The sequence below is a fragment of the Podarcis vaucheri genome, assembly GCF_965113315.1.
Source record: "Podarcis vaucheri genome assembly, chromosome: 12".
Classification (NCBI taxonomy): Eukaryota; Metazoa; Chordata; class Lepidosauria; order Squamata; family Lacertidae; genus Podarcis; species Podarcis vaucheri.
The window spans coordinates 36,185,122-36,205,815 of record NC_138750.1 but is presented as its reverse complement, the minus strand read 5'-3'; the positions used below and the strand labels follow the sequence as shown (position 1 = coordinate 36,205,815).

General features: G+C 40.7%; 1 protein-coding gene across 12 annotated transcripts in view; it reads left to right on the top strand.

Moving 5' to 3' along the window:
* PPP1R9A (protein phosphatase 1 regulatory subunit 9A) overlaps positions 1-20,694 on the top strand; it is a 148,104-nt gene that overhangs the window by 64,979 nt on the left and 62,431 nt on the right. For all 12 annotated transcript variants that reach the window (XM_082194112.1, XM_082194109.1, XM_082194108.1 and 9 more), the window contains 2 exons: positions 15,796-15,928; positions 16,827-16,947. In XM_082194112.1, coding sequence (XP_082050238.1) covers positions 15,796-15,928; positions 16,827-16,947 — 254 coding nt within the window. The remainder of the gene's footprint in view (positions 1-15,795; positions 15,929-16,826; positions 16,948-20,694) is intronic.

Sequence of the window (20,694 nt, the reverse complement as noted above, 5' to 3'; positions counted from 1 at the left end):
CAGGATCTTTTCTTTGGTGGTCCCATCTTTGTAGTACTGGTATGTCCTTTTGAGTGAAATATTCCTTAGAATCCCAGTGAGGCAAACCCCTTGGGCAAGAGACCAAAATATTGGGGTTTTAAAGTGGCATCATTTTAACAGAATTTACATGCCATGTTTATGTTACACCAGTGCAGGTACATAACTTCACCAGCATGGAACCCGTTGAAAGGAAGACTCCCAACACGAAGCCACTGTGTTGGAATTCACTGGGAAATTTCATTCTTTAGAATTTGATCCTAGCTCACTGCAGAAAGTAACTGTCCCCATTTAGGTGTTAGTTTCTACTATTGATCTTGCTGTGCTGTTCAGTTCTAGTTGCTGCTAGTCTCAGGAGTGGGTCCTGCTGATTGGATCTTATTCATTTGATTGGTTTCTGTATTGATTTGTGCACCACATGCTAGTACTGCGATGTACTTGCTTTCTCTTATATGGCTTGGTGGTTGGTCTCACAACCAAACATGTCCTAGTGTGAGATCTTTCCCTTTCTGTACTAACGGGGTTGAATCCAGCTAAATTTTAAAGTACACCCGTTGAAATTAATGTTGTTGTTGTTGTTGTTTAGTCGTTTAGTCGTGTCCGACTCTTCGTGACCCCATGGACCAGAGCACACCAGGCACTTCTGTCCTCCACTGCCTCCTGCAGTTTGATCAAACTCATGCTAGTAGCTTCAAGAACACCATCCAACCATCTCATTCTCTGTCGTCCCCTTCTCCTTGTGCCCTCCATCTTTCCCAACATCAGGGTCTTTTCCAGGGAGTCTTCTCTTCTCATGAGGTGGCCAAAGTATTGGAGCCTCAGCTTCACGATCTGTCCTTCCAGTGAGCACTCAGGGCTGATTTCCTTCAGAATGGAGAGGTTTGATCTTCTTGCAGTCCATGGGACTCTCAAGAGTCTCCTCCAGCACCATAATTCAAAAGCATCAATTCTTCGGCGATCAGCTTTCTTTATGGTCCAGTTCTCACTTCCATACATCACTACTGGGAAAACCATGGCTTTTACTATACGGACCTTTGTTGGCAAGGTGATGTCTCTGCTTTTTAAGATGTTGTCTAGGTTTGCCATCGCCTTTCTCCCAAGGAGCAGGCGTCTTTTAATTTCGTGACTGCTGTCACCATCTGCACTGATCATGGAGCCCAAGAAAGTAAAATCTCTCACTGCCTCCATTTCTTCCCCATCTATTTGCCAGGAGGTGATGGGCCCAGTGGCCATGATCTTCGTTTTTTTGATGTTGAGCTTCAGACCATATTTTGCGCTCTCCTCTTTCACCCTCATTAAAAGGTTCTTTAATTCCTCTTCACTTTCTGCCATCAAGGTTGTGTCATCTGCATATCTGAGCTTGTTGATATTTCTTCCGGCAATCTTAATTCCGGCTTGGGATTCATCCAGCCCAGCCTTTCGCATGATGAATTCTGCATATAAGTTAAATAAGCAGGGAGACAATATACAGCCTTGCCGTACTCCTTTCCCAATTTGGAACCAATCACTTGTTCCATATCCAGTTCTAACTGTAGCTTCTTGTCCCACATAGAGATTTCGCAGGAGACAGATGAGGTGATCAGGCACTCCCATTTCTTTAAGAACTTGCCATAGTTTGCTGTGGTCAACACAGTCAAAGGCTTTTGCATAGTCAATGAAGCAGAAGTAGATGTCTTTCTGGAACTCTCTAGCTTTCTCCATAATCCAGCGCATGTTTGCAATTTGGTCTCTGGTTCCTCTGCCTCTTCTAAATCCAGCTTGCACTTCTGGGAGTTCTCGGTCCACATACTGCTTGAGCCTTCCTTGTAGAATTTTAAGCATAACCTTGCTAGCATGTGAAATGAGTGAAATTGTGCGGTAGTTGGAGCATTCTTTGGCACTGCCTTTCTTTGGGATTGGGATGTAGACTGATCTTCTCCAATCCTCTGGCCACTGCTGAGTTTTCCAAACTTGCTGGCATATTGGGTGTAGCACCTTAACAGCGTCATCTTTTAAAATTTTAAACAGTTCAGCTGGAATACCATCACTTCCACTGGCCTTGTTATTTGCAGTGCTTTCTAAGGCCCATTTGACTTCACTCTCCAGGATGTCTGGCTCAAGGTCAGCAACCACACTACCTGGGGTGTACGAGACATCCATATCTTTCTGGTATAATTCCTCTGTGTATTCTTGCCACCTCTTCTTGATGTCTTCTGCTTCAGTTAGATCTTTACCACTTTTGTCCTTTATTATGGTAATCTTTGTACGAAATGTTCCTTTCATATTTCCGATTTTCTTGAACAGATCTCTGGTTCTTCCCATTCTGTTGCTTTCCTCTATTTCTTTGCATTGCTCGTTTAAGAAGGCCTTCTTGTCTCTCCTTGCTATTCTTTGGAAATCTGCATTCAATTTCCTGTATCTTTCACTATCTCCCTCGCATTTTGCTTGCCTTCTCTCCCCCGCTATTTGTAAGGCCTCGTTGGACAGCCACTTTGCTTTCTTGCATTTCTTTTTCATTGGGATGGTTTTAGTTGCTGTCTCCTGTATAATGTTGTGAGCCTCCACCCATAGTTCTTCAGGCACTCTGTCCAGCAAATCTAAATCCTTAAACCTGTTCCTCACTTCCACTGTGTATTCATAAGGGATTTGGTTTAGATTGTATCTTACCTGTCCAGTGGTTTTTCCTACTTTCTTCAGTTTAAGCTTGAATTTTGCTATAAGGAGCTGATGATCTGAGCCACAGTCAGCTCCAGGTCTTGTTTTTGCTGACTGTATAGAGCTTCTCCATCTTTGGCTGCAGAGAATATAATCAATCTGATTTCGATGTTGCCCATCTGGGGATGTCCATGTGTAGAGTCGTCTCTTGTGTTGTTGGAAAAGCGTGTTTGCGATGACCAGCTTGTTCTCTTGACAGAACTCTATTAGCCTTTGCCCTGCTTCGTTTTGATCTCCAAGGCCAAACTTGCCAGTTGTTCCTTTTATCTCTTGATTCCCTACTTTAGCATTCCAATCCCCTATAATGAGCAGAACATCCTTCTTTGGTGTCACTTCTATAAGGTCTTGTAAGTCTTCATAGAATTGGTCAATTTCAGTTTCTTCAGCACCAGTAGTTGGTGCATAAACTTGGATTACTGTGATGTTAAAAGGTCTGCCTTGGATTCGAAATTCAAAATTAGTTGAAATTAATGGACCTATGTAAATCATGTTCATTAATTCCAACAGATCTACTCTGATTATGACTTAGTTGGAGTGCACAGTCTGCCAATTTACGTTTAAACTATAAGTTATGCTAAAGATGTGCAATCATATGTGTCTGGTTTTCTATAATTAATTATCTATAGCACTGGTTCCCAATTAGTTTAGTACCAAGGACCCTCTGTGTTTCAAAAGCCAAGGCATGGACCCCCTACTTTTGATATATATTTTTTTGATATCTCTATGGTAGTTTTTGTTATGTGAATGGTGACACAGACCCCCTGAGTGGCTTATGCAGACCCCCTAGGGTCTGCAGACCACCAGTTAGGAACCACTGATCTATAGGGCTCCTCAGCTTTGTAGGGACTTGCTGCTTACCTTTTGCTCCTCCTCAAGGAGGCAACTTTTGTCAGGATTATAGATTTATAGAATTGTAGAGTTGGAAGGGACCCCGAGGGCCATCTAGTCCAACCCCCTGGAATGCCAAAAATCTCAACTAAAGCATAAATAACAGGTGGCCATCCAACCTCCACTTTAAAACCTCAAATGAAGGAGAGTCCACCACCTCTCATGGGAGTCTGTTCCACAGGTCTTACCACCAGAACAGGTCTTCCTGATGTTTAATCGGAATCTCATTTCTTGTAACTTGAATCCTACCCTCTGGAGCAGGAGAAAACAGGCTTGCTCCATCTTCCATGTGACAGCCCCTTGGATTTTTGAAGATGGCTACCATATCTCCTCTCAGTCTCCTTCTTCCCAGGCTAAACATACTCAACTCCCTCAACCCTTCCCCATAAGGCTCGGTTTCCAGACCCTTGATCACCATCGCCATAATTTTATTATTTATACCCCATCCATCCGGCTTGGTCTCCCTCCTCTGCACACGTTCAAGTTTGTCAGTATTCTTCTTAAATTATGTTGTGGCGAGAAGTCATAACTCCCCTTTTACCAACCACGGTTTCAATCCTAATAGTGCCTGCTATTTAAAGAACTGCAACAACTCCAGATATTTTCAATGCAGTTACACATCTTAATGCAGTGTGTAGCTTGGCCATCCATCAGCTCATGCATCTTATGAAGTGGCTCTGGCCCACAAAAGCTTATGCCATCATAAAGTTGTTAAATCTGTAAAGCTTCACAAGGGCCTCGGTTTCTGTTACAGGAAAAGCAAAGTTGGCTGCCACTCTGGGATTTATCAAAGAAGAAGAAAAATTGTGTCTTCAGACCCATTAGTAGCATGATGTGCATCAGTTCCTCTTTTAAAAAGTACATGGGGTTGTATCCCACTAAGTTCTTTTCAGAGTAGACTCACTGAAATTAATGAATCCAAGTTAATTATCCGCATTAATTTCAGTGGGTCTTCTCTGAGTATGACTGATTTTGGATGCAATCAAAAATTTGCAAACGTACTAATTGCCTCACTTCATTTGGTGCAGGTTTGTGTATAGTTTGCAGGTGCTTATTTTAGAAATACGGCTCTTTTGTGAGGTGAAACAAAAATACAGAAATCCCATGAACTTCCACCCAGTTAAAAAAAACACACACATTTTTTGCAAGGCAAGTCCTAAAGTGAAGGGTTTTTGTTTTTTTTAGTGCAACGCGAGTGTAACACCAGCTCCTTAATATTTTATTTTGCCTTTTGTCCTGAGTTATTTTTAGAGCACTTAGCGGGTGTGTGTGGGGGAAATAAATTAAAAGAAGATAAATAGCAATGTGTCTCCTTTTGGAAGCCAGAATGTGAAACACATTTTGACAGCTCTTTCTTTTGGAGAGATGGTCAGGCGTGCAAATTATCATGAAGCAAATGAAGGTACTCCAATGCAAGGCCTGTATAATTTATGATTCCTACACATTCTAATAATATGGTGGGGCAGAATTATGACTTGAGAGTACCTTTGGGTGAGAAAAAGCAATGAAATAAAAAACATTCATGGGGTTTCAAAACAATAACACCAATGAATGATTAATAATTAGTAAATCATCAAGCACTGATACATTCTTAATGCGTTCTTCCAAAATGAAGCTCCACCTTTGGACCTTGCTTTTTTACATGCTTGTTTTGCCAAGCAGGTGGGAGAATTCAATGGTGTAAGGAACCGCTATGATGTCTGAAATAAAATACTGTTTTTATAAAATTGGGACCATGAGATCATGGCTGACATAATGTCTATTTCTCTGAGTTCTCTATAATTATACGTGTCTCTCTCCTTCTCCCTTTGCTCTGCATTTATTCATCCTGACTTTTTTTTTTTAAAAAAAAACAACTTGTTGAGAGCTGTTTTTTTCACAGCACAATCCTATGCATGTTTACTCAGAAGTAAGTCCCATTGCATTCAACATGCTAAACATGCCCTCTGTGGTCTAAACCACAGAGCCTAGGGCTTGCCGATCGGAAGGTCGGCAGTTTGAATCCCTGCAACAGGGTGAGCTCCTCTTGCTCGGTCCCAGCTCCTGCCAACCAAGCAGTTCAAAAGCACATCAAAGTGCAAGTAGATAAATAGGTACCGCTCCAGCGGGAAGGTAAACGGTGTTTCCGTGTGCTGCTCTGGTTCCGCCAGAAGTGGCTTAGTCATGCTGGCCACATGACCCAGAAAACCTGTCTGCGGACAAACGTCGCATCCCTCGGCCAGTAAAGCAAGATGAGTGCCGCAACCCCAGAGTCATTTGCAACTGGACTTAACTGTCAAGGGTCCTTTACCTTTACCTATTTATGTCGACACCTAGTTGGTTTAATTGTGAAACCTACCATTGTAAACATGGTGAGTTCTGTAGACATCTCCTTTCATGTGTTTTGTTTTTGTTGAGATGCGAAATAAACTAATGCAAATATTAATTGTAATCCTCCACCCTCACCCCCACCTCCAATTCATCCTCCATTGTGTGATAAACGAAAGCATACAAATGGCATTTCTTTTAAAACAAAAGCTAATCAGCTTTTGAGCCCAATGTTGTTGGCTGCATTCCACTGAGATCTCTTCACTGAGAAATAGTAACATATTAAATTTGAATGCTAATTTGTGGAAGCCTGGTCTTCTTTTATATAAACAGCCCTTATCCACTTCTCATGCTGCTGCCAGTATGTAACCTCCATTACCTGCCAACAATGTGCTTACGAACTTCCATTCCTCCGTGCAAGGAGCTTGTAGGACTGGATTATACTCTGATCCTTTGAAGCCCTACGGTTCACAAAGCCCTATTTCCTATTTCAGGCCATAAATTTTTAACAGATCCAAGTTCTAGGTTAATGTTTATCCATTTGCTGCAGGCTTGGCTTCCCACCGAGTTTAATTTTCCCATACCAAGTTTCCTCATTGTATCAGAACCACTTCACAGATTAGGGAGGAAGAGAATTTAGGGAGTACTGAGTGCACTTGTGGTGTGTGCTGTCATGTTTGAAGTAGGTACACAAAACTTCTGCAGCAAGGACACAGGGCAGGTGTTGTGTATTGTCGAATTGTATATATACCTGTCGAAAGAGACGCACATAACTGCTTCAGTTTTGACAGCGTGTGTTCATTTGTACACACAGCGATGCTCTTAATCTGTCATGTGAGAAGTGACCCTCAGATTGGTGTGATGCATTTGTTCAGAGCAGCCTACACAGTTTCCAAGAGCAGAGCTATAATTACTGGTGTCCTTGTTGTCTCTGGGACTGGAACATGGTGGCGTATTGCAGTTTCTCTGTAGCTGCCTTGCCGATCAATCTGATGCATGTTTCCTTAGAACTCAGTCCTGCTAAAGTCTGGTCTCCTGGAATAATAGAAAGGGCTCCACTACTTCAACACTGTGCTTATCTCTTTGAAAATTCATTGAAAGCATGAAAACTCCAGGCCAGTTCTTCTTTCTCTGCTGTGTTTAGTTTTCTATTTATACGGGGGATTTTTTCTTTCCATAAGGAAATATTTAGAAATGCAATTTCCCCACCTGCAGTCGTATACGCCATTCTAACACTTTAAAACAGTGTTGCTCAAACTTGGGTCTGCGGCTGTTGTTGGACTATAACTCCCATCATCCCTAGCTAGCAGGACCGGTGGCCCAGGGATAATGGGAATTATAGTCCAAAAACAGCTGGAGACCCAAATTTGGGAAACCCTGTTTTAGAACTCCTAAAGTGTAGGACAGTGCAGGACATTGTTGACCCAGGTCTTGGGAGGACCAGGTGTGAACTCCTTACAGTGGTCCCAGGCTGTGTGTGGGCTTGAGAAGGTATGAAAACTCACATTGGTTGGTTCTCAAACAGTCCCTTCCCTCAGGCAGCAGTCTGAGTCCTAGGCTTGGGAGGTGGGATTTAAAAGCACCTCAGTGGTTCTGATCTCACATGGTCCCTCTGACTTGCGGTAAAAAAGAGGTTCCAGTGCTCTTTTAGTTGCTTCAGTGTTGCAACAGTACCAGGAGATGGAAGCTCATTGCAAATTGAACTGGCTTTCCCCCAGTGCAGCCTATGCTTTTCATGACCAGTTTGGGTTGTTGAAGCTTAAGCCAGAAGCGCAGATTCAAAGAAATTTTGGGTCTTGCCTGAGCCCTCCATGCCGGTTTTATTCCAGAGGGTCTCCCAACCCTCAGTGGCAGTTTTTCATGGAGGAGAGAGGGGGCTAAAGTGGGTTGGGGGAAACGGACAGAAAATGGATGATGGGACTTAGGCAAGCACTTTCCACTAAGGCAAACCTCCCACTGGATGTGACCCTAACCCATTGTTCACAAAAGGCTTTTTATCTGTGCCTGCACACCCCTCCCTGCCCTGACAAAGAACAAGAGGATGCCCAGCATAAGCAAGAGGTGTAAGCCATTTATTTCATTTTTTATGTTTATAATAGATGATTTACCTTTATTTGGGTGGAGACCAGTTCTCCGCTAAGCATGTATATACTGAAAGTTATGAAGTATAGCAATATATTTTGACCTTTATTCTTAATTAGAAGATCATTTATTTTGAATACATGGAAAACATGGATGGACGGGGTATAAATAATAAAATTATTATTATTATTATTATTATTATTATTATTATTATTATTATTATTAACAACGTGAAAGGATAAGTTCTGAAATGAATGGACCATTGTTCTAGGCTGCAAATCCTGGACTGGCTTATACAGATAGGTAGAATTGAGTTTTAGTGGCAGAGATTTAAAAACGATGTTGCAATCAATGGGATTTAAATGTGTTTGCTTAGAATGTGACCATAATTTTTAGTTTCATTGTGTTGTTACCCCTTCAGAACCTGGAGGCGAACTTAAACATTGATTTAACCTTATCATATGAACACAACAGTTGTTTGGCATTTTGCTGTTTACTTTGGTTGTAGCAGAAGCATGACAAATATACATATCTTTCCCCTGAAAATAATAGGATTGTACAATATGCTCAACAACAAAAAACAACAAAAAGTGAAGACAAACCCATTCAGTGATTTACAACTATGGGTGCTTATTTTCCTCACATTGCCACACAATCTCTTTGAAGCATGATTTTAAAAACAGTGTTCTGAGCCCGATAAAAATATTTTGCTTATACAGCTGATGTTCCCATGTGCATCTGTGACCTTCTGTTTGCTGCCTAATCATCATTATTTTTTTCTGAATTATATTTACAGCTGGTGCTGCCATACCAGTTAGGCAGATATCCCAGATAAACCCTACTTTTGGCTTGTATCACATCCTCTTTTGCCTTGACTACCATATTTGGAGGCATTAGGAAGCTAAACTACTAGGAATAGAAAGCTGTCTGATTTTTGAGGCACTGATGTGATTAAATGTAATGCAATACATTCGGTATGAGCTTTTAGAGGATAAACATTCCTTTGCTTACTGTAGGTAGCTTTGCATCTTGCCTGGATGCAGTTCATTGTGCTCCCAGGAAAGAGAGCAAGAATACGGAACTGTCATGGGGGGGGGGGAGGAAGTGGGGGTGGAAACCCAAGTCAGCCAAAACTGAATTCTGCCTGCAGGTGCTGTTGAGTTAAATCTACACTATAAAAGTAAGAAAGCACTACTCTAGCACTTGGGGATCTGTAGCATATATTCTATTTGAAATATTTCCTTTTTTAAAAAAACAACAACCTGGCAACTTTCATTACAGAACAAAAGCTTTTCCAATAACCCTCTTTGCTGCTGTCTAATTGTTCGTTTATGTGCAAGTGATGTGATACCAATGTGCTGAAGATAGACTTAGGTTCCGTTACCGGTGCTGCCAGTAGACACAATCCGCTGAGACATTGATCTGTGTTGACCCTCTTCAGAGCTAGGGAGAACACATCTGCGCTTTTGCAAAGGTCCTGTTCATTTCAGCAGGGCTTGCTTTGAAGGATTTCCTGGGAGGCTGCACCAGTGTTAGAAACTGAGATATTAAAGTTAGGAGCTAAATGGCACCTTAAACCTAGGAAAGGACCCCTGGATGGTTAAGTCCAGTCAAAGGCGACTATGGGGTTGTAGCGCTCATCTCGCTTTCAGGCCGAGGGAGCCGGCGTTTGTCCACAGACAGTTTTCCAGGTCATGTGGCCAGCATGACTAAACCACTACTGGCGCAACAGAACACCGTGACAGAAGTCAGAGCATATGGAAACACCGTTTACTTTCCCGCCACAGTGGTACCTATTTATCTACTTGCGCTGGTGTGCTTTCGAACTGCTAGGTTGACAGGAGCTGGGACAGAGCAATGGGAACTCACTCCATCACAGGGATTTGAGCAGCCGACCTTCTGATCAGCAAGCCCAAGAGGCTCAGTGGTTTAGACCACCGTGCTACCCGCATCCCTTATGGGCACAACAACGGAATGTCTAGGTGCACTTTTTTTATATAATAAGAATACAAAGCTGAAAATGAATGAACTTCTGCTAAAATCTTATATTCATTTTTCACATGATCTGAAGACTGCAAAAAACAAAGCCATGCTTCCCCTACCCACCCACCCCCGTAGTCCAAAACAATGGGAGTGGTTTTGGACTACAACTCCCATTAGTCCTGGCCAGCAAGGTGTTAGGGGATTAAAAAAGCATATGAGTCCAGATCACAAAGTAAATGTCATTTCTAAAAAACAGAATAACTTGGGAGAAAAGGATTTGCAGTAAGATGTTTATGATCCATATTTCCCATAACTTGTTTCTTCTGTTCTTTGCAGTATTCAGACAACCAGTTTTATTACTGCAAACTCAGACTGGAAAAAAATAATGCTTCAGGTTAATCAGAATTGAAACCGTGAGTCTGTGAATGCCAAGCTTCTAACAATGCACCAATCTAAACTGATGCTACCTGCAATTTGTATTAAAAGTCCGCTTCAGTTCAGATCTCCATATGCTGCTGCTGCTGCTTCTTCTTCTTCTTCTTCTTCTTCTTCTTCTTCTTCTTCTTCTTCTTTGCACTCTAGATCAGTAGTCTTTAATATTTTCATTTGTAGTCTTCAACTTGACACCCAGACTCAGTGGCGTAGCGTGGGTTGTCAGCACCCGGGGCAAGGCAAGTAATTTGCGCCCCCTAACCCATGGATTTGCGCCCCCTAACCCCCAGATGTTGCGCCCGGTGTGGCCGGCCCCCCTGCACCCCCCACGCTACGCCACTGCCCAGACTTTAACCTGCAGCATGAGGTCTATGTTCATTTTTTGTCTCTGTGTCTGTGTTCTCACTCGCATCTCTGTCTCTCTTTGTATCTAATTTTCCTGATTTTCCCCGCTTTTTGTTTCCCTCGCTACAATGGTTACAAAAAGAAAATGGTGGCAGTATCTCTGGAGTGAATCCTGACCCACTAGTTGAAGATAATCAGTATACTCAATAACCTGTTTGCATATTCTGTATAGTTGGTGGGGGGGTTTTTTACATTGAAGTGGACACAGACAGCATTGAGAAAAACGTGTTTCATTGGATAAGAGTATCAATTTAGCATGAGCAAAAGCAACAGTTGGATCAGTTTTTGAGGTGTGTCTGTCTTACTCGTTTGGAGTTTTTATTTGACTATTGGAATTCCAGATGATGAATGGAGACAAAGGTGCATTCCTGGTTTCCAGTTTAAATGGTTTTAACTTTATGTGGGAAAAGGTTGTTGGACAACTACCCCAGAGTTTTTTGATCTACTGCCATTAAGTGAATTCCTTTTGCAAGGCGAATATGGCATATATGATCTGTTTTGTTGGATTATTAAGAAATTTGTTGGATTTTCGAGAACCCATTACAGTATACATCTGGGAAAGTATATACGTTTTTCTTCTGTGCTATCACTAGGGCAAAATGGGGTTAAAAATAGGTGTGGATAATATATACTACATATCCCAGGTTAAGTGATAGCCTGCTGAAGAAGCATGCACATTTTCTGCTTGTGTATGTATATGTCTATACATACATGCTTTTCTTAGCTTAGTGACTTAAGGCTTCAAAATGTGTTGTGTGAAAGTATCCAAGAGAGGCAACCCAGCGAAAACACTGCTTCTGTGCAACCACCACTTATTTATTTCAAATAAATGCAGCTCATGTGAGGGTAGTGCTTTGAGGGCTGATCCCCCAGTCAATTTAATTAGAACAGTTCTCCTTTAATACAAGATTCCCTTTCCTTATCCTGATGACTTTGATGCTCTTTTAGGTTTGAGATAACCATAAAATGGAACAGCATACTCATCTGTTACCTTGACAACAGCAAGGCTTGCTGCAGGCAGTGATGGAGAGGCTTCAATTGCACATGCACATCGTGTTAATTTTTCCTTGTGGCATTATTGCTGATTATCTCTGTCTACAGTTACTTATTTCATTTTTTTGAAAAATTATAGTTTTGAGCTCTGAATGAATCACGATATTTCTAGAACAAGTCCTTTCCCCCAGCCAAATGTCTAAACTTAAGGAACCAGGAAGTGTGTAAACAGCAGCATGGAACAATCCTGAAATCTCCCAATTTTTTAATGTATTGAAACATGACACACCCCATATACGGTGTTATCTGGGATACAACAACTGCCTTGTACTGTAATTCCTAGCTTTGCTTAATAAGACCTTAAACTGAGTTCAGAGGGCTTTTCTGTCTGAAGCTTTGCAAACTGAAGCTGCTTAATTTCAGTATTTATTTTAAATAACTCGTTCGTGTTCAATGCCAATTGTGAAATCAATTATTAATTCATAATTGTAGTATTTGTTTATACAGCATAATTTCCATAAATATCTGCTATGTAGGAAATGTTGCCCGGATTTAGGCAATATTTGGACACCGGTTGTGTAGCTAGAAAGAAAAAAATCTGAAGTCTTAAAAAAAAATTGGTAGTTTTTTAAAGGTAATCAATGGGTTGGATCCAGACTAAATTAGCTGATCTTATTGAAACCAATGGGATAAGTTAGTCATGGCTTAATTTAAGTATCATTTATTTCACTGTGAACTAAGTTCAGCTAATTTAGACCGAGTCCAACTCTGAATAGTACATTTTTCATTTATATGTAGTATAGTGTAGCATTTTTGTATTGGTTGTATAGGTATTTCAGTCAATTGGGTATTTGAAATACCCGAACCATTCAGTAAAATAATATTACAATTTTTTCTTTCTGTTTTACAGGAGCAAATAAAAGCATCTTCTTTACTTAGAACGTTCTTTAATTTCCCCTCAGAGAAATATGGACTGGGCAATGCTAGCTTCTGGTGTGAAATCTTGAAATGAATTCATAGCCAGAAGCAGCAGCCCAACATATACCAATAACAGCCGTCCTGTTAGAGTAAAATTAGCAATGATCTTAACACCAAGTACTTTGCTAAAAGAAATTCACTTTCCATTTTGAGGCCATTGCTAACTACTTAACAGCAGCACCCCATTTTATTACCTTGGGTTGCCTCCTGAGTGACGGCTGCTTTCTTTATTCTCTCAGCAATATTGTAAGGTTTCCTTGACAGTCTTGTCAGTATGAAGGGGATGGTGGAGTCTGCCAAGAAATACAGGATAGCTTTAGCACCTCATGGAAGGCGTGTGGATTCCAGGCTCAAATCCAGAGTGGTTTTTGCTTTGCCAACCTGAAGCCCATATTTGATGCAACGAGAAGAGCTTTGTTCCTTAAATAAAGCATTTCAACCCACACAGTATATTATGATAGCTCAGTTTTGTTGTTAATTTTTTTGTCATTTATTTTGGGTTTTTTTTTTTGCAGGTTAGTAAGGAAATCATAAGAGAAATGTATGAAGGGAAAATAGGGTTCTGCCCTCCACCATGCCCGGTATTTTTTTGGGGGGCGGGGCGGGCTTAGTTTTGCACAAAACATGTGAAAAGCCAGCTTTACAAAAAAAAATAATAACGTGATCCTCCTTATAGATACCATTGCAAATTCTCACGTTTGAAGAAGCTGTAATTTCTCCTTTTTAAAAAATCAAGTAACCCATTATTTTTTGACAGAACTGGTGATTTTGAAAGGGGAGTGGCAAGGGGAGTATGTTGGATGGCAGCACCACATTCTAACACCAACCCAGTGGATTAGCCTACTAGCAATGGGTTTACTGCTCTGTTTCTTTCTCCTTGCCATCACCATCCTCTTCGTCCTCTAGGTCACTTTGGGATTCCTGCCACCTTACAGTGGTCTACTTGGGAATAAAATGACTGCCACCTTAGCTCAAGTCTTCTGCTTGGTAGCTTCAGCCCATCATTCCTCCTGATCTCCCACGCCCTTTAACCCAGGGGTGTAGCCCACAACGTCTTGAGTAATGCAAATACACTTAACAGGCCTTGAGCTTGACCCAGAGGCCAGTACTGCCCAGAAATGCAGTTGAGAAATTTATTTAAGAGGGGGTGGGGTGGAGAAACAGTGGGCATGCACAGAGTATCGATCTATCCAACTGTATGCTGCCATGCCTTGTGCTGACCATGATTAATAGCTAAAGGGGCAATTGACCATTGAGGAGGACCCACATAGTTGGGGGGATGCTGGAGAAGATGCAGTTAACGCCAGCCTTCACCTGAAGAAGGTGAGGTGATGGTGATGGCTAGGCCTTTCCTGCCAGACAGAAATGTAAATACATGGGATACCAGTTTGGGACATGGTTGGCAGGGCAACATGATACAGAGGTTGCTATTCCAGTCTATTCCATGGAAGATTTTAAATGTCAGTCTATACAGTTTCAGGAATTTGTGACTGGTGGGCAGGGGATTCTCTTTATGTAATGTTGGCCTCCCCCCCACCCTTTTAAATTATGCTTATTAGTGCCTGGATCTCAGACTTTATTGTTTGTTACATTGGGTTGGATCTAGACTTAGTTGTACAGTGGTACCTCAGGTTACAGACGCTTCAGGTTACAGACTCCGCTGATGCGGAAATAGTTCCTCTGGTTAAGAACTTCGCTTCAGGATGAGAACAGAAATTGCAGCGTGGCAGCAGCGGGAGGCACCATTAGCTAAAGTGGTACCTCAGGTTAAGAACAGTTTCAGGTTAAGAACAGACCTCCAGAACGAAGACTCTTGACTACCCCAATTTTTGTTGTTGTGCTTTGGCTTTTGAATGTCACTGTGAGTTTTATAGAACTGAGTGTCTGATAACGTTTAACCAATATTTAACATCTTATTCAAAATGCCTTATGTACAAGAAGTTTTAATTTATGCGGCACCTAAGGTTTCAGTTTACTGTAGTATATACTGTAGTATTCATTTATCCACAGCTTTTATTGAATACAGTATGAGTAAATCACAGCTTTGTTATTTGTTAAAAGATGAAACCAATGATAGTTCAGATTCCACCATCATATTGCATCTTATGCACTTTTAAAAAATTGCTGTGAATCTTTCAAGTAAAGATAGTTCTTTTTTTGTAAAAAAAGGTTTGAACTGCCCTTTGTTTTACATTATTAAAAAGAACAGAGTGGTGCTCTTTCTGGAACACGTATTGGATTTGTTGCTATGTGGGTTAAAAAGAAAATCTGCTTAATGCAGAACTAAGATCCTGAATTCTAAAGAGGTGCTGTGGACAAAAGGTAGATTGGGGTCTACTAGTAGATCTCACAGTATGTTACAGTAGATCAACAAGGGTTCAGATTCTAAATTATTAAATAATTATTAAATCATATGGACAACAGAAAAGCTTCCCTTCCACCTTGCCAAAACCAAACAAAAAAGCTGTAGCATTTTGTGGATTTTTGTGTTACAGGATTGTGACCTCAGTTCTGGAACTGAAAGCAAATTATTGAGTTGAGAATGTGTTCAGAGGCACAGTGACCTTGTTCCTTAATTCTAAGAATATGGTCACCCTCCTGACCCACCATTTTGCATCTGGCTCCAAAGAAAAGCAACCTCATTATTACGGATGTCCACAGTTATATGTGCACAACAGTTATTTCCTTTAAGAGAGGGGTGGCTAACATCTGACCCTCTAGATGATGTTGGACTACAGCTCCCATTATCCCTAAGCACTGGCTATAGTGGAAGCTTGGGCTGATGGGAACTGAAGTCACACAACATTTAGAGGGTCACAGGTTCTCCATCCTTGCTTTAAGAACATATGAAACCCCCTTCTCAATTAAATCAGTGTTCTATCTAGCCAGCCAGATACTCTAGGAAGCTCGGAAGCACGGTATGAAAGCAATAGCTCACCTCTAGAGTAGTAGTAGGTTTTAGAAGTGAGCTTTTGGATGGTTTAGTTGACTTATTACCGTTATCTCTCTCTCCAGGTTTTCCACACATATTCTAATGAAGATTATGACAGGAGAAATGATGAAGTAGACCCGGTGGCTGCATCAGCAGAATACGAACTAGAAAAACGTGTGGAGAAGCTGGAGCTTTTCCCAGCAGAGCTTGAAAAAGGTATGCATTCTACAAATGCTATGCTGCAGAGCATTTTTTTAAATGTATAGTCATACAGATATGTAGTAGAATTGCAAGACTTTGCCAGAAAGGGGTCATGAAAAACCTGCCATAGCTTAATATGCAGTGTGCAATTTGTATAAATAATTCTTGGATATTAAATAGTAACATATAGTAGTATTATAATAATATATTATATTATATTATATTATTATATTATATTATATTATATTATATTATATTATATTATATTATATTATATTATATTATATTATATTATATTATATTATTATTACATTGTAATCCAGTTGAGGTAACATGTTAATTCACATCTGTGTATGCAGTAGAACATTGGCTTCAAACCTTGTCAACCTCAAGTAATCTCCTGAGGGGTTTCAAAATAGATTTGCCAAGTGTCTCTTTGAGATATGTGTGAGTAGGGTTTTTGGTATCCAGATCTTAATGTTTAATGCACTGGTCCCCCCCCCCCAATTTCTGTTATGGAAAACTGCTTTTTAGAAGTATCCTGAACTCAGTATATATTAGTGGGCCATAATTCCTTTGAACACAGGATTTCTTGATTGGCAGCCATGGCAGAAGGAGCAAGATAGGCTTCTTTCTCCTTCCATTGCAAAAAACGATTGGGGCTACCTGACTTCCATAATAGGAAATAAGAAATACTGTAAGTCCATTGAAATGTTATGGCTTTATGAGTTAGGGAGGATGAATGACAATGTGTGTTTTACTCTTTGCACATGCAGTTATAAAGTCATAAAGAAAAATTTCATGGAAGGTTTTACTCAGGTGGGGAGAGAGAACAGGATTCAAAATGTACTAATCCAAGTGTGAAAAATGCTTAACAAACATATGGATCTGCTTTGATTTATCTGCTTCTCAGATGAAGATGGACTTGGCATCAGCATTATTGGAATGGGAGTTGGAGCAGATGCAGGCCTTGAGAAACTGGGCATTTTCGTCAAAACAGTAACAGAAGGTGGAGCAGCAGAAAGAGATGGCAGGTGAATAATAATACAGTATGCTGTTGTGAATATAGATTGGGATTGCTTTAAAATACAGCTCCTGTCTGATTTTGTAGCTGAAGCTTTTCTTGAGGCCCCTATTCCTAGTATGGCCTTCTAATTGGCTGAAAACCTACTTGGAGCCTATGAACGTTCACCACCAGTTCTCAGAAACATTTCTGTTCATTGAAACGTTGCTTTGTTCTGCAAATAACGTTGTCAGGTGGACTGTTTCATGGGTGAGAAAGGAATTAAAGCACCCTCTCGTTTGGGAATGATCCTTCTAACCTCACAGCAAGTCTGGATTTCAGTGCAGACCGAGATCTGTACGGAATCTGCTCCATCCCAGAACTAATATTGTTTGTTTCATATTTCCAGCCACAACTTTATCTTTTCACAGTACGTAACATCCCCCCCCCCCGAGGTTTACTTGCTGTATACATTCATTGATTTATTGGTATGTAAAATTAAGTTTTGTATGTCTCCGTAGCAAGCTGCTACATATTTGTTGAATGTATCAGGACCCTTTTTCCCGATGGGAAAACTTGCTATCTATTCTCCCCCTACTTGCTGTAGCTTCAGTGCACAAGCAGTATTTTGCTTGTTTTGGAGGCTCATGGTGCGCAGATCCTCTACTTTTGAGACAAAATAATCTTGTATTCCTTCAAAATAACTGTGATTATCTATGTATGGTTGACCTTGCACCATTGCCTTATCTTCAGAATGCAAAGTGCTTGGGGAAAAATTGTTTACTTTTCCAGGTCACTCCCCGCAAAATACCCTTTCATGGGTCAAAAGTGAAATTTAAAGTAAAATACAGCATGATTTATATAGGTCATCTCCTTGCTCTATAAAAGTGGAGTGATGTTATATTGCAAAAGGAAACTGAAGCTCTTATAGAATGAAATCTAAAAGTAAAGTCAAATCAATAATTTAAAAAAGTCCCAGGCTGTGTTGCAAAGGAAAACCTCTGCTTTTGCCAATATTCTAGAATAGAAAAGCAGAAATCAGTATATAATTCTATGGATCTTGATGGTTCCTTGAAAAATGTGCCAATGTGCCTAAATATGAACAATCATATATACCAAGGATTGCCAATATGGGACCCTGCAAATACTGTAGAACTGCAACTCCCATCATCCTTCATTTTTGGCCAAGCTGGCTGAGGTTGATTAGAGTTGATGTGGAGAGCACTACATTGACTACCTCGATTGATATGCTGTGATATAATATGATATATTGTAGTGCACTACACTATATAGTATTATATACTAACTGACTCCACTACAATGATATTAAAATTGTTAGGCTAGCTGGTTTCTGTTCCTGCCTGCTTCAATGGAGGCAGCCCCCACAACAGCGGGGGATCGTCGGCAAACGAAAAACAAGGATGACTAAGGGTAAATCATCCTTGCAAATTTTCCCCAGGGACGGCGGGAATAGGCTTCACTTGCAGTTCATCTTGGTACCTGGCTCTCACTCTAGCATGGAATGTTGGAGGCAGGGAAGCGCTGAGTGCAAAAGCACTTCACCTGGCGAAAACCCTCCATTAAGAAGCAGAGTTCTCCGTTTAATTGCATCTTTAATTCTTTAAAGTACTGGTGTGTGATGGAAAAGGGTTGCAACAACATACTGCTGAATATACCAGCTACATCAGGCATAGGCAAACTCCGGCCCTCCAGATGTTTGGGACTACAATTCCCATCATCCCTAGCTAACAGGACCAGTGGTCAGGGATGGTGGGAATTGTAGTCTCAAACATCTGGAGGGCCAGAGTTTGCCTATGCCTGAGCTACATGGATCAAAGGTTTGAATTAAGGTAAGTTTTTCTTTGGTGTGAGAGTTGGTTGGGGAGAGGGAAACCCATGGTTTGTTTATTCTAAGCTTGCTTTATATATTTATGATTCGGCAACCCTCTCTGGAAAAAGTATAAAAAGATATTTACAAGTGAGGAAGGGACATTGGAGTAATATTGATATTAATGAGCAAAATAGAAATGCACCCAAACCACCATGCGGGGAGCCACTTTAACTAAAATGTATTAATTGGAAGTTGATTGACATTTTGATAATTGTATAATTTGGGAATTAATTGTTATTGTTATAATTCGGCTATTATTGGGGATATATTAGAAAAATAATTTATTTTTTTAGAAAAAAAATTGTTAGGCTATTTTGACTAAATGTGCAGCAAACAGATTTCATCAGTGAGACAATTACTGGGTTCCAAGCATTGATATCTAGATCAAGATAAACTAGATTGTATGGCTGCTCATCATATGCATCCAGAGTTGATGGAGGACCTTTTTGGCTCCACAGGCCAGATCCTTATCAAGATCAGCCTTGCGGACCAAATTTGACAGGTGACCAAGGCTGCCTACCTGTCAGTCACATGATGCCACAATGACATCATGGGCAAAGTGCTTTAAAGCCCCGAATTATTCTTGCAACTGGATGTTCCCCACCCTGTCCACCGTTTTTTGCGTGAAATCTCATGCAGGTGGATGCGGTGGACTGGATCATGCCCAGAGTATGATTTTATACAGGGTAGGATAGATGTTATGAGCAAGATTTGCTTTTAAACATTGTTTTCTATAATAAGAGAAATTAGCTACACCCACATGCTGACTAATGTACTTCAACTGGAAATTAAATTTCTTATGTTAAGGACCTGATTCTGTAACTTATATCTCAAGTACAGCCATTGAATACATTTTGTCCACTCCTGAATAAATGATACTCTGATTCTGTAAGGGTTGCAAAAAATTATGGTAAGTGCCAGCTATTCAGCTGAAGATAAAATGCCAGATTTTTTTCTTTTCTTAAGCTCTGACTCTCTTGAAACCCCCCTTCCCCATTTAGCAGTCGCAATATATAATTAGATTTTAGCTGCTTAGGCGTACTTGGGTATGAAAATACCTCCCTTATTTGGAGCCTATGAAAAAAGAATGTGTTATGCAGAGATTATGCCAAACCACCTGACGTCTTTCCAAAAATGAGTCAGAAACAAGAAGGAGGCATAAGCAAGTAGGGAAGCAGGGTCGAAAATAACTCCATGAAGTTTAATTCTGAATTAATAGTTTTTGGGCAATTTGTTTCTTTGTTTAAAAAGCCCTTATATCTCACCTTATTTTCAGAAGAAACTTGCGGCAGATAACAAATCAAAACGCCACTCAATATTTAAAACATATTTCAGTTCCCATTCCTAGCCAAACACTGGGAAACCAATTTATTAGCACAATATTTTTCTTCTTCTGGTTCCTCTTTTAAGAATTCTGCTGTTTTAGAGGACTGTTTAGAAGTAAGTTTGATGAATAAGTGGGACTTTCAGGGGAGACCTTCCTGGGGGATTGTGCCTAATTGCCTTTACCCGTTCGCCGCAAAAAGGCACAACACTGTATTATTTTTAACACACAGTAGTTCAGAGCAAAATGTAGTAGAAAAAGAATTTAATTAAGTCTGGAGTATTCACACTCACCCCATACAACTCCTAGCGCCCATAACAAACTACGGTTCCCAGGATTCTGGGGAAAACGATGTGCTTTAAATGTATGGTGTGGGTGTGACCTTAAGAGGGACCAGGGAGCTGTGGAGCTGCAGATCTTCCTTTGCATCTGTAGCCCTGCTTGCTGCTCCTGGCTGGAGTGAAAGGAGCAGCATGACTCCCAATTCTGGGCTATCTGCAGCTTGGTGCAGCAGTGTCTCTCTCCAGGGAATGGACTGTCCTATGGGCTGCAGGTCCATGCCC